Source organism: Nyctereutes procyonoides, unplaced genomic scaffold (assembly GCF_905146905.1).
Source record: "Nyctereutes procyonoides isolate TBG_1078 unplaced genomic scaffold, NYPRO_anot_genome, whole genome shotgun sequence".
NCBI lineage: Eukaryota > Metazoa > Chordata > Mammalia > Carnivora > Canidae > Nyctereutes > Nyctereutes procyonoides.
The window spans coordinates 1,634,966-1,646,900 of record NW_026575040.1 but is presented as its reverse complement, the minus strand read 5'-3'; the positions used below and the strand labels follow the sequence as shown (position 1 = coordinate 1,646,900).

Here is an 11,935-nt window from a genome sequence, read left to right as displayed (position 1 = left end):
CTGCAGCCTGGAGGGGAGCTGCCCCCGGCTTCCCACCGCACAGTGTGCACGAACACACGCCGGCCCGGAATGTCTGCAACGCCTCGGCTTCAGCAGAGCGCTCCGTGTGCGTGTGCGAACCCCCGGCGGCGCGTGCAGCGGGCACACCCATGTGCAGGTGTGGAGTCCACCCCCATGGGGGCCGGCCACGTGTAGCCCTGGCTCACTGGCCCTTCTCAAAGCCTTGGCCCGCTGCCCCCAGCTCCCGCTCTGGGGGGAGGAGGACAATACACTGTTCTAGATGTTCGGCAACAAAGGCCAAGCGGCTGAGCGGCGGCGGAAGGCAAGCGCCAGGAGCCCCGAGGGCAGCCGGGAAGAAAAGCCGTCGCCGCCCGGAGAGCCGGGGAGAGGACCTGCCGCCCTGCCCGCACCCCGGCCCCTGGCGCCCAGGGAGGGGATCCTGCAGGTGGGGCTCGGGGCTGCCCTGTGAAGACACCCTGAACCACACTCGGGCCCCTGGGGCGTCCCTGGGCCTCCTCCGGCCCTTTGCAGAGAGGGTGAAGCCAGGACGGGCGGCGGGGTGTGCATGGGGCTCCTGGAGAAAATGCAGGACCCCCAGTTAGGTTTGAAGCTCAGAAAGCAACGGAGAATGTTGTCAGTGTAAGCTTGTCCCCACTATTGCATAGGATGTACTTACACTAAAAAATTACTGCTTATCTGAAGTTCAAACTTAACTGGGTGTCCTGTATTTAATTAACTAATTCTTTTTTTTTTTTTTTTTGGCTAAATCTAGCAAGATGGTTGAAGAAATGGGACATTTATTCTGGCAGCTGGCAGACGCTGGGGGACAGGTGCATTGGCTTTTCATTGCAGAAGAGGTGTCCGGGGAGTGAGTTAGCTTCTGTGCACCCCCCGTTCCGCCCCTGAGCCTCGGTCCCCGTGCGTCCTCCACGGCTGTGGCCCTGACCCCACGGGCCCCGGGGCCCACGGCAGCCTGCCCGCTATCCCTATTCCCGCCGTGTTTGTCTGCCTGGTGAATCCCGGGTCGCCGTCCTGAGTTTCTGGAACAGCGCCTGTTGGGGTGCGGTGCGCCTCTGGCCCCCCGGGTGCGGAACCAGGGGTGCACCCCCGGGGCCATGCACAACGGTGGCCAGGCCCAACCCCATCCCTGCCTGGAGGTGTCACCCTGGAAGGCTCTTGCAGCCGTGGCCTCGGCGGAAAGGACCAAGCCCAGGAGCAAGCGCCGCAGCCCGGGCCTCGCTCGCTGCCCTGGGGCCCGGCGCACACAGCCCAAGCCTCGGCGTCCACGCACCGTGCCGGGCACCCCCACGAGCGCCCCGGCCTCGCGCAACTGGCTTCAGGGAGGCTCCCAGGGCTGCAGGCTCAGGGGAGGCCGGCGAGGGGCAGCCAGTCTGCCGCCCTCATGCCACCCGCAGGGTGCCGCTCCCGGGCCCGCCTGGACGCCCAGCGCCGAGCTGCCAGCCGAGCCGCCCGGCCAAGTGCCCGCGCAGAAGCCCTCCCTCGCGCCTGCCTCCTGGCACCCTGCAGCGACGCGCTGGCAGCTCCTGCGGATCCCAGGACCCCCTGGTATCACGGCCTGTTGCCCCCCCAGCCGAGACTCCCGTGGGAGCCCCCGAGCCCCCCGCAGATCCCCGGGAGGCCGGCAGCACCAAGCGCAGGCCCCTGCAGGGTGTCGGGCTCTCTCAGGCAGGCGCCGGCCGCGCAACCTGGGCCGTGGAAGGGGGCCCGCGCACCCGCTGCCCGGGGCCTGCGGAACCAGGGGCGCAGCTGCTGTCCTCTCATTCCTCCCGGCCCCACAGGCCAGGGGGCCGCCCGTGCGGCGCCCCCACCCCTGCGCACACATCCCCCTGTGCCTGCTCAGACCCCTGGCTGGACGAGGCTCCTGATCCAGTTTCTCTTTCGTAAGTCTTTCCTGATCGGCCTTTCTCCGGATCCCAGGGACCATGGGCCCCGAGTGGAGGTTTTTGTTGCAAAGCCCTGGCTTAGCGTAGAGAACACTGTACTTTGAGCCAAAAACCTAAATTTGAGTCCCAGCTCTGCTGCCTTTGAGTCGCGTGCATGTCAGGGCTGCCATAGACAGCTGCACAGGTTGTGCACTACCTTGCTGTTCGCAATGGGGTCCAGAGACCAGCAGCATCCATAACACTTGGGAGCTGGTTTAAAATACAGAATTTGAAAAATAAAATAAAATAAAATAAAATACAGAATTTGGGCCCCATCTCAGACGGGCCGAATCAAAATCTGTTTTTACAAGATCCGCAGGTGAGTCAAACACAAAAGCTGGAGATTCGCTGATGTGTAAGGATGCCACGGAGCCCCACTCACACAGGCCATGGCATGACCGGCACTCCCGGGACCATGACCACCGGCCCTGCTCAGGCGACTCCTCTTTGGTGTCCTCTCCTGGCCTCCAAATGGTGACAAGGATGTCTGGTGCCCGAGTGGGCCTGGCTCAGGCTGGCACGGCCGTGTCTCCTGGCATGCGAGGCGCACTGACGGCTTTTAGGAGAAACAGGATCCTTATGTTTGGGAGCTAAAAAGGATTTCGGGGAATTCTCTGTTCTCGCAGATGTCCAATTTTCACCCTATTTTCTAGACGATGACGCGGATGAAGGAGAGGTGGAATAGTGGAATGGAGGGTAGACGAGGGTGCCAGGACTGGAGCCGGGGCCTGTGCCCCTGCTGCCCCCACCTGCACCCCGCCCCCCAGCACCCATGCCCAGGCCACTACCCTGTCTTCAGCACCTCCTGGAGATACACTAGAGGGAACTTAGATAAAATCTGCATCTTCCGGGGATCCCTGGGTGGCTCAGTGGTTTGGCGCCTGCCTTTGGCCCAGGGCGTGATCCTGGAGACCTGGGATCGAGTCCCACGTCGGGATCCCCGCATGGAGCCTGCTTCTCCCTCTGCCTGTGTCTCTACCTCTCGCTCTCTCTGAATGAATAAATAAATAAATCTTAAAAAAAAAATCTGCATCTTCCTTCAAATTGAACACCTAAGTAGATACACGGCCCTTTCACAGGCTTGGAGACAGGTTGTCAGGTAGATGAGACCATCAGGAAGGAGCATGTCGACACCGATACCTACCTTCTAACCGCCGACAGTGTTGCCAGGCCGTGCCCTGGGCCCCGGAGGCAAGATGAGGACACACTGACCCGTCCTCACCTTCCTCCCAGGCTGGAGAGGACACATGACCTGCACTCCAGAAAAGCTAACCGTGAGGACAAGGCCCTGGGTGTGAGGTACACTAACTGTATTACTGGAGGGGTCAAGAGCAGAGTGAGAAGTCACCGGGTGAAGTAGACATGGAAGCTTCTAGAAGACGCTCTATTGGAAAGGCCTGAGGGCAGGTAGGATTTGATAGAGAATAGAGAGCCATGAGGACAAAATTGGAAAGTGCAAGGTATGTTTAAGAGAAGGGGAATGGTTTGATTCATCCAGAACCGGGGTATAATCCACTGGGGCTGCTGGAACAAAGTTCCACAGTCGAGGGAGCTTCTAAGCAACAGAAATGTGTTTCTCACGGTTCTGGTGATGGGAAAATTCAAGATCAAGCCACTAGCAGATTCTGTGACTGATGAAAGCCAGCTTCCTAATTCAGAAACGGGCTTTTCCCACTGTGTCCACACAGGGCAGAAGGGCTGAGAGATCTTCTCTGAAGTCCCTTATAAAGATACTAATCCCGGGTTTTAGAACAACAATAACAAAAAAAAAAAAAAAGGCATTAATTCTGTTCATGGGGGCTCTGCTCTCATGACCTGATTACCTCCCAAAGGCCCCATTTTCTAATATCATCACAGTGGGGGTTAGGATTTCCGCATATGAATTTTTTTGGGGGGGCGGGATATAAACATTCAGACTATAGCAAGAGGTCAGGGGCCTTCTTCTGTAGAAGTCCAGGGAAGAACTATTTTAGGCTTTGCAGGTCATATGTTCCCTGTTCCAAGTACCCGACTTTGTAGCTGGAGAGCAGCCATAGATGATAAGTACACCAAGGCACATGGCTTGTGTCCCGCTACAACTTTGAACGTTGAATTTCATATAATTTTCATGGGTCACAAAATATCATCCTTCTCTTGATTTTTTCCAACCATTTAAGGATACGAAGAATCATCCTTTGCTTGTAGGCTGTACAAAAGCACATGGCGGGGCAGATTTGGCTGGTGGACCATAGTTGGCCCATCTCTGGTCTCGGGGTGGGATGAAAGGCAGGCCGGGGCCAGATCGTGGTGGGCATCGGATGCCGGGTTGAGGAATCGCTTTCCAAACCCTAGTCAGATGTAGGAAACCATGATATTTAGACTTCCCAGGTTGGAGCCCTCTTCTGAGGCACTTTCTTCCTAGATAAGTTGCTCCCAAGATCCCAGGAAGGGGACCCATGATGTTGTGCCTTTTACGGAAAGGAGCAGGACTGAGGGAGGAAAGTTTTGGCAGATGAGACCGAGGACCTCTGTTAGCCTTTGAAAGCCCTGGTCGCTAAGCAGCGACTAAGTGGTTACTGAAAGCACATAGGTTGTTAGATATTTGGATCTGGAGCCAGGAGCTGGAGCTGGAGGTAATAGTTTAGACCCTGGGAAATGACACGCCCAGTCAGGAATGGGACGTAGAGAGGGAAGGGAAGGGAGCCAAGGACGGTGCCCCAGGGCACTCAGTTCCTGGGGGTCCGCTGGGGATGCTGGGGACGCTGGGACGGCAGGGCCTGGAGAGGCCCGGGAACTGCAGACTTCCCCGCCAGAAGCCACGGGGAGGAGAGACTAAGCAGTGCTAAGGGCCAGGGAGGGCGAGCCCAGAGCGTGGCTGGGGTCTGGTCACAGGCAGGGCTCTGGGGACCCTGGTAAGAGCAGATCAGTGTGCAGCTGTGCGTGAAGACCAGGGAGCAGAGAGGACGCAAACCAGCCTTAGGAGACCTTCTAACCTTTGCAAAAGGGACGAAATGGAGCATGAGTCACAGGAAGGGTGAGGATTGAGGGTTGTACACCCGCCTCTGTGCCCCGGATGATGCCAGGCACTGAGGATGCAGAGCAGCACGGGGCGAGGCCTGCATAACCACACTCCAGTGTGACCCACGTCCAGATGGACACAAACAATGAGCGGTGTTGGCGAAAGGGACGTTGGGGCCAGGGATTCTGTGTTTGGGGATCTGGAGAAGCATCCCAGGGGAGGTGTTCTCGGGCCTGGTGCTTGCACACGAGGAAGTGTAAAGAGAACAGGCCTGCCAAGTGGTGGGAAAGGGGATTTCAAAAAGGCACAGTCAGGAAGGGACGGGGGTCTGGGGGGCAGCCAGTGATCCCATGTGGCCTGATGGGTGGTGGGAGCAACAGGACACGGGCAGGGCAGGGGATGCTTTGGGGACGTGGGCCGGCCGTGATGGAAGGTCCCTTGCATCCTGCTGAGGAGACTGAAGTTGGTAGGAGGAGGAGTGAATGGGGCAGCAGTGGTCCCCCTTCCATGTGCCAGGACCGAGCTAGCCACCCTTTTGAAAAAACACAGGCTTTGCGGCATAGACCTGGGTTCAGATCCTGATTTTGAGCAAGGCCTAAGAGCTACGTGGCCTCGAGCCCGCCAAGCTAGCCAATCTCCGTTTCAACTGGAAAATGGGGAGGAAGGTGCTCATCGTATGGAGTCATCCGAAAGCTGAAATAGGGCATCAAAGCAAAGGCAGCTGCCGGGAGGGTGGTTTAGGCAGAATGATAGTTACAAGCCCAGACTTGCATTCTAGAAGCGGCGGCAGGCAGGACAGATCGGCCCAGGGTGAGGCCCAGGGGAGCTGGAGCTGCGGCCCTGGGAGCTGCTGCAGAGGCGACCGTGGGGAGGGGTGCTCCAGGCCAGCTAAGCGCTGAGGGCGTCGTGGGGCTGAGGTGGCCGGTGGGGCAGGACGTGGGGGCAGAACCAGTGGGGCGTGGGGGGGAGCGGGCCAGGCGACAGGAGCCACTGGGAGGGCTCGGCCTGGGATGAGAGGGACGTGAGGGAGGAGAGGGACGAGCCAAGATCCCCAGGGGGGCGGGGAGCGGGGCCGCTCTGGGGGGTCCCTAAGCTCCCTGGTTTCAGGTCGGGTGGGGAAGGCTTAGCCCGAGGACTTAAAGCCTGTGGGGTGCAGCCTGGGCCTCCAGCCCTGGAAGGGGTGGCCAGGAACCCCCTTGCACAGCGAGGCAAGCGCAGGCCCGCGGACGAGCAGGGCTGGGCGGGCCACTAGGGCCACCAGGGCCACCAGGGCCAGCCAGGGGCCGCGGTGGGGGGGGGGGGAGTCTTCCTGGAAGGTGAGGGCCGCTGTTGCTATTTTTAGACCCGCTGGAGCAGCACTCTGGGCCCAGGAGGCCCCGGGAATGCAGCCCGGAATTCAGACGCTCTTTATCGTATTTCCTTTTATCAGTCAAATGATTTTCCCATTTCCCACATAGATAAAGATCTCCGCTTAGAGCTCCAGCCCGTCGACCTTGTCAGGACCGCTGTGCGGCTTGGAAATTGGTCCCAGAGAGGGAAGGGCTCGCTGTGAGGGGTTCTGTTCCGTGGGTTGAGTTTTTCTTCGCCTGGCAGGGAGGAGATTGGCCTGCGGTGAATGAATGAATGAATGAATGATAAATAAAATTTAAAATCTCCCCCACCAAAAAAAAAACAAAACAAAAAACAAAAAACCAAGAACTGATTGTTTTGTGCCTTTTTGCAAAACTGCAAGGTTGTCCAAGCAGTTTTTCGGTTCTCCAGAGCCCCCACATTCTCACCTGAATACGCCCAGCACCTCCCTCCCCCTCTGTCCCTCTCTCCCTTGCTCTCTTCATCCCTCTGTCCCTCTGTCCCTGGCTCCCCCGCAGCAGCAAGGGTGGCCCTGGAGCCAGCCTGGAGCCCACTGCAACTGCCGTGTCACCATGTCGCCCTGTCGCCATGTCGCCGTCCAGGCAGGCGCCTGCCCCGAGGCCCCAGGTGCCAGGATGCTGAGCGGGAGCAGGTGTGACTTCCCTGGGCTGGCAGCCGAGGGAGCCTGCGGGGGTCTGGGCGGGGGGGGGGGGGGGGGGGGCAGCCGTCTCCCTAGGCCGGGTGTGTCCCTCTCCCCGGGCCGCCCTTACGGCCTGCCCCTGCCCGGCCTGAGGCCAGCTTCCCGGGCTGCCCCCTCTGGGTCCGTGGGGGCCGAGGATGCCCTGGGAGCCCGGAGTTTCAGTATGAAGCCTTCCGGCTCGTTCACACCCCCAAACCTCGGGGAGCCCCGAGCCCGAGGGAGCCAGGCCGCACTCCCCGCGCGGTGCTCCTGACCCGACGGCAGAGGGCAGCGGCTCTCGGGCCGCACATCCGCACACCTGGAGCAGGGCCAGACCCGCCTCGCACGCCCGGAGCTCCCGCCTCCTTGACTCCTTGCTCCCAGGCGCACCGCCGGCCGGTGCGGCGCGGAGTGGGGGTGGGGGCAGCCTGAGTGCAGTGCTCCCGGGATCACCTAGGTCTGAAGCCCTTGGCCTTGCCTCCCACGCGAGGGCAAGAAAACAGGAGAGCCGGGCCTCCCACACCTTACCCAGGGGACGGAAGCTAAAGACGCTGGGCGGCCGTGGGCTATCCTGAGACACTGCCCGGCCGGTGGGAAGCACATCTGACCCTAAGGAGGCAGCTCCCCAGCCTGCAGGCATGACAGTGCAAGCTGCGGAGCTGGAGAGGAGACGTGGGAGAGGAGAGGAGAGGAGAGGAGAGGAGAGGAGAGGAGAGGAGAGGAGAGGAGAGGAGAGGAGAGGAGAGGAGAGGCTGGGAGAGGAGAGGAGAGGAGAGGTGGGAGAGGAGAGGAGAGGCTGGGAGAGGAGAGGAGAGGCTGGGAGAGGAGAGGAGAGGTGGGAGAGGAGAGGTGGGAGAGGAGAGGAGAGGCTGGGAGAGGAGAGGAGAGGAGAGGAGAGGAGAGGAGAGGAGAGGAGAGGAGAGGTGGAGAGGAGAGGAGAGGAGAGGTGGGAGAGGAGAGGTGGGAGAGGAGAGGGTGGCTGGAGGAGGCCAGAGCCAGAGGCAGGAGGCCTCTGGCTGCTGTTCCCAGATGCTCCCTCGGGGCCGCGAGTCGCGTGCCTCTACAGGCCCTATCCCCGCAGCAGCCGCACCCCGTACATCCTGGCCAAGCACATGTCAGTGCGGGGCGGCGTGCAGGAAGGCGCTGTGCTCCCCTATGCACAGAGCGTCACCACCACCTGGAATCAGTGCTTCTGTCCAAGAACACCACAGACTGGCTTGTCTGCGCTGCTGCAGGTTTAAGAAAGGGACTTGGCGGGGGGTGGTGTCTGGGGGTTCTCCTTGCTCCTACCCAGAAAGGCAGGCCTCAGGGGCAGCCAAAGTGCCTGGCCTCGGAGCCCGCTGTGCCCTTCCTGCCCCACTGCCCGGGCCCCTGGGACTGCAGAAGAAGCCGCAGCCGCAGCCACAACCGCAGCCGCAGTGGGGCGGGAGGCAGGACCTGGGCAGGGCGGAGCAGCGAGCGGTGTCCTGCCGCCTGACAGTTTGTGGGGAGGAGGGTCAGCCTGGCATCCTGGCGCCTGCAGAGTGGGAGCTCACACGACTCAACAGCAAGTCCTTAGAGACTTGGGGGCTGAGATGACACTTCTGGTGTCACAGTGGTGATGTGCTCCTGGCCAGGCAGTTACCCTCATCTGAGACAGCCGCGGGGACAGATGGGAGCCACGTCTCTTCTCAGAACGCTATACATTCCTCGGAGGTTTTTGGGAAAGTCCATCATCGAGCTCCTTAGGATGTTTTTTTTTTTTTTCCCTTACTGTTATTTTTATTTGACTGCCTTTAGAAGCCAGTGGGGCTGCGGCCTGGAGTCTGCACCTTGCTTCTTACGTGCTAAGTCCTCACTTAATTATGAAAACCAAAGCAAACTCCTTTTTCCCTTACCCGGAAGACTGCAGTTTTGCCTGCACCGGATCATCGGAAAAAGTGAGCGACCCCTCCGCCTCCTGAACTGAACTGGGGCCTCATTTTGCAGAGCAAGCAGGCCCACTGCATTTCCAGCTTAGATGCTGAAGGGTTCCTCTCTCACAATAGCACTTGTCTCTCATTAAATGCCGAGCGTTTGTTATGGTATTACCTGCAGATAGGTCTCCACTGCCCTAATAGGCATGATCTTTAGGAAAGATCCTTTGGCTTCTGTATAAGACCAAAGACGTGATTAATATTGGCCCCATTTAGCTGGCCCCATCTAGCTGTGGGTCTAAATGAGGCTACAGTGAACTCTTCTTTGCATGATCACAATTTATAATTTCCTAAAATTTATGGCCCTTTCTCCTGTGTTGTTAACATGTCTGGTTGTTGCAATTCACTCAGTCTGTCCTTTTTTTTTTTTTTTGTTTTAAATCTGGTTCTAAGAAACAATCAGTAAATATCCCAATCATATTTGCTATAAAATCAGCAGTGATAAATAGACAATAATGTTTCACTGGAAGGCACAAGGATGTTTATTTAACATCTTTATAGATGTAAAGCTCCCCGTGCAGAAATCCTACGAGAGAAACCTGTGCTCTGAACACCTTTAGACATGCTGCCTCCTTTAAGAAGACGGGAAAGTTGCTCCCGGGCCCAGATGCTGTTCTGGGGTCAAAGACGGAACAAAAGAATAGTCAAAGTGGAGAGTAGGGCCAAGAATCCAGGAGTGAAATCTTTAACCAGGATGGAAAGGTTGGCGGGTCTGACCCTGTGCCCGCAGAGCAGTGCCAGGATCTGAGAAGGAGGGGCTGACACTAGGGGCTCCTTAGGGATCTTTAGTGTCACCCCAAGTCCAGATCTTTCTTTAAGCTTTAGAATTGTTGCTGCAGATGCTTTTTTTTTTTAAGATTTATTTATTTATTTATTTTTGATACACACACAGGAGAGAGGCAGAGACACAGGAGGAGGGAGAAGCAGGCTCCATGCAGGGAGCCCGACGTGGGACTCGATCCCGGGACTCCAGGATCACACCCTGGGCCAAAGGCAGGTGCTAAACCTCTGAGCCACCCAGGGATCCCCTACAGATGCTGATTTAACACCTACGCTCCCGCATCTCAGCTGCGCGTGCCTACCACGACCTCTGATGGTGGGCACCTGCCCAGCCGTCTGCTCCCCCAGACTTCCCATCCCAACAGCAGGGGCACCTCTAGAGCCTTCTGAAGCCCGGGATCTGAGAGGTGCGAGCTGCCCCGTCCTTGCCCTTCCCCTCTGGCTGTCACTCACCTTGTTCATTCTCCGCCCCCCCAGCTGTACTGCACCCCCCCCCCAGTCCTCTGTTCGGCCCCAGTGGGAGCTCCCAGCACCAGCATCGCGTCCCTCCCTGTTTCCACGCTTGCTCCCTGCAGCCCACCCAGAGAGCCGCCGGGAGAAAGGGAAACCACATCGGATTCTATCGCTTCCCTCTTCGATACCTTCGGCAGTGCCTACCGAGTGCTCGGGGTGCTCAGGGTGCCCAGGACACCTGCAGGGGTCCCCTGTCTGCCCGTGGCCGCGCCCTGTGCTTTCTCTGGTCCCCCCGACTTTCCGTGAGCTCCTCCAGCGTTGGCTTCACGCTCTTTCCCTGACTCCTTCCCTAAGTCTTACTCGTTGTTCTAGGCTCATCTTAAGGGCCACTTCCTTGGAGAGGCCTTCCCTGACCCTGTGGTCTAAAATAGGTCCCCACTCCCTGCCACCGGCTCTCCAGAGCCTCCTCTCTCTCCTGCACTGGAGCCCAGCGGTGAGCCTATTGACCTAGGCCTGCTCAATCCTGCTTCCCCCTCGAGACAGCACGCTCCGTGCGCCTCCCACCCAGGGCCAGGAACACCACTGGGGCCAGTGACCGAGACCATCTGGCCACCTGGACAGCTGCGTGAGGGTTTGCGTTAAAGGGCAAGCCTTCCTGAAGCTGTCCGGCCAGACCACATGAGCCCACACTCGCCCTCGAGGAGGCCCTCGCTGAGGTTGGGAGGAACCGAGTCAAATTCCCAAGTGTCTCCCCAATCTGCTCCTTCACCACCCCCACCGCAGGTGCTTCTGCTTCCCGTCCCCACTGTTTTACCAGCCCCATCACCGGTGTCTCTCCACTGCTTTGGATTCAGGAGTCTGGCAAGGACTGCGAACTGTGAACATGAACAGCGGGGAAAAGTTGCTTCCTGATTTTCATAAACTTCTTAACTGAAAGTTTGCACCTTTTAGGATTTCATTATTTTACTTTTTTTTTAATTTTTGAAAAGGTTTTATTTATTTATTTATGAGAGAGGCAGAGACACAGGCAGGGGGAGAAGCAGGCTCCATGCAGGGAGCCCGATGCGGGACTCGATCCCAGGACTCCGGGGTCATGACTTGAGCCAAAGGCACACGCTCAACCACTGAGCCACCAGGGGGTCCCAACTTTTTGGATTTTATATGTTGGCAATGGACCCAGTAGTATTGGCAGGCCCTGTGATTTTGCTGTGGGCAGAGTCCCAGATATTTTACCCCCATGTGTTGTCATTTATGCCATTTATGATCATTACTACTTTAAAATTGTGGTAGTTATTAAAGCTGCTGCTAGATTATGCTACTTAATCCTGTAAGAAACACAAATATTCCTGTGTGACTCATTTTTAATATTCTGGTAGCTATATTTCGATATAATTGGTTTTCCTTTGTAATCCCTTTTTTCTTACGTTTTTAAGATTTAAATTCAATTTACCAACATATAATACCCAGTGTTCATCTCATCAAGTGCCCCCCTCAGTGCCCGTCACCCAGTCACCGCATGCCCCCTCCCTTGTAATCCTATGTATTTTATTTTCTGTGCTTAAAAACATTATTCTGAGAAGCGTCCACAGGCTTTACAAGATTGCAAAAAAGGGTTCATAACAGAAAAAATGTTAAGAACTTCTGGTCTATTATTTGTTCATCTCACATCACTGCCTTGCAAAAACAAGCTTGATGCCTTGCCCTGGGCAAATAAAAGCTAAATCCCTTAGAATGTCATTCAAGGCCCATTTATAATCTACACTCAAAAAAATCTTGC

The 11,935-nt window shown here is 57.4% G+C and overlaps 1 protein-coding gene across 4 annotated transcripts; it reads left to right on the top strand.

The window, feature by feature from the left end:
* The first annotated feature begins 305 nt into the window (after positions 1-305).
* On the top strand, positions 306-2,914 carry LOC129506344 (translation initiation factor IF-2-like). Of its 4 annotated transcripts, XM_055320005.1 has the most exons (4): positions 306-445; positions 773-1,566; positions 1,800-1,901; positions 2,597-2,914. In XM_055320005.1, exons 2-4 carry the CDS (start codon positions 1,116-1,118, stop codon positions 2,626-2,628), a joined length of 585 nt encoding a protein of 194 aa, XP_055175980.1. In that variant the 5' UTR covers positions 306-445; positions 773-1,115; the 3' UTR covers positions 2,629-2,914. The 4 variants fall into 4 exon arrangements, with proteins under 4 accessions (XP_055175980.1, XP_055175979.1, XP_055175978.1 ...); XM_055320004.1 differs by having other exon boundaries at positions 1,800-2,914; XM_055320003.1 differs by having other exon boundaries at positions 773-2,914.
* Positions 2,915-11,935: the final 9,021 nt, after the last annotated feature.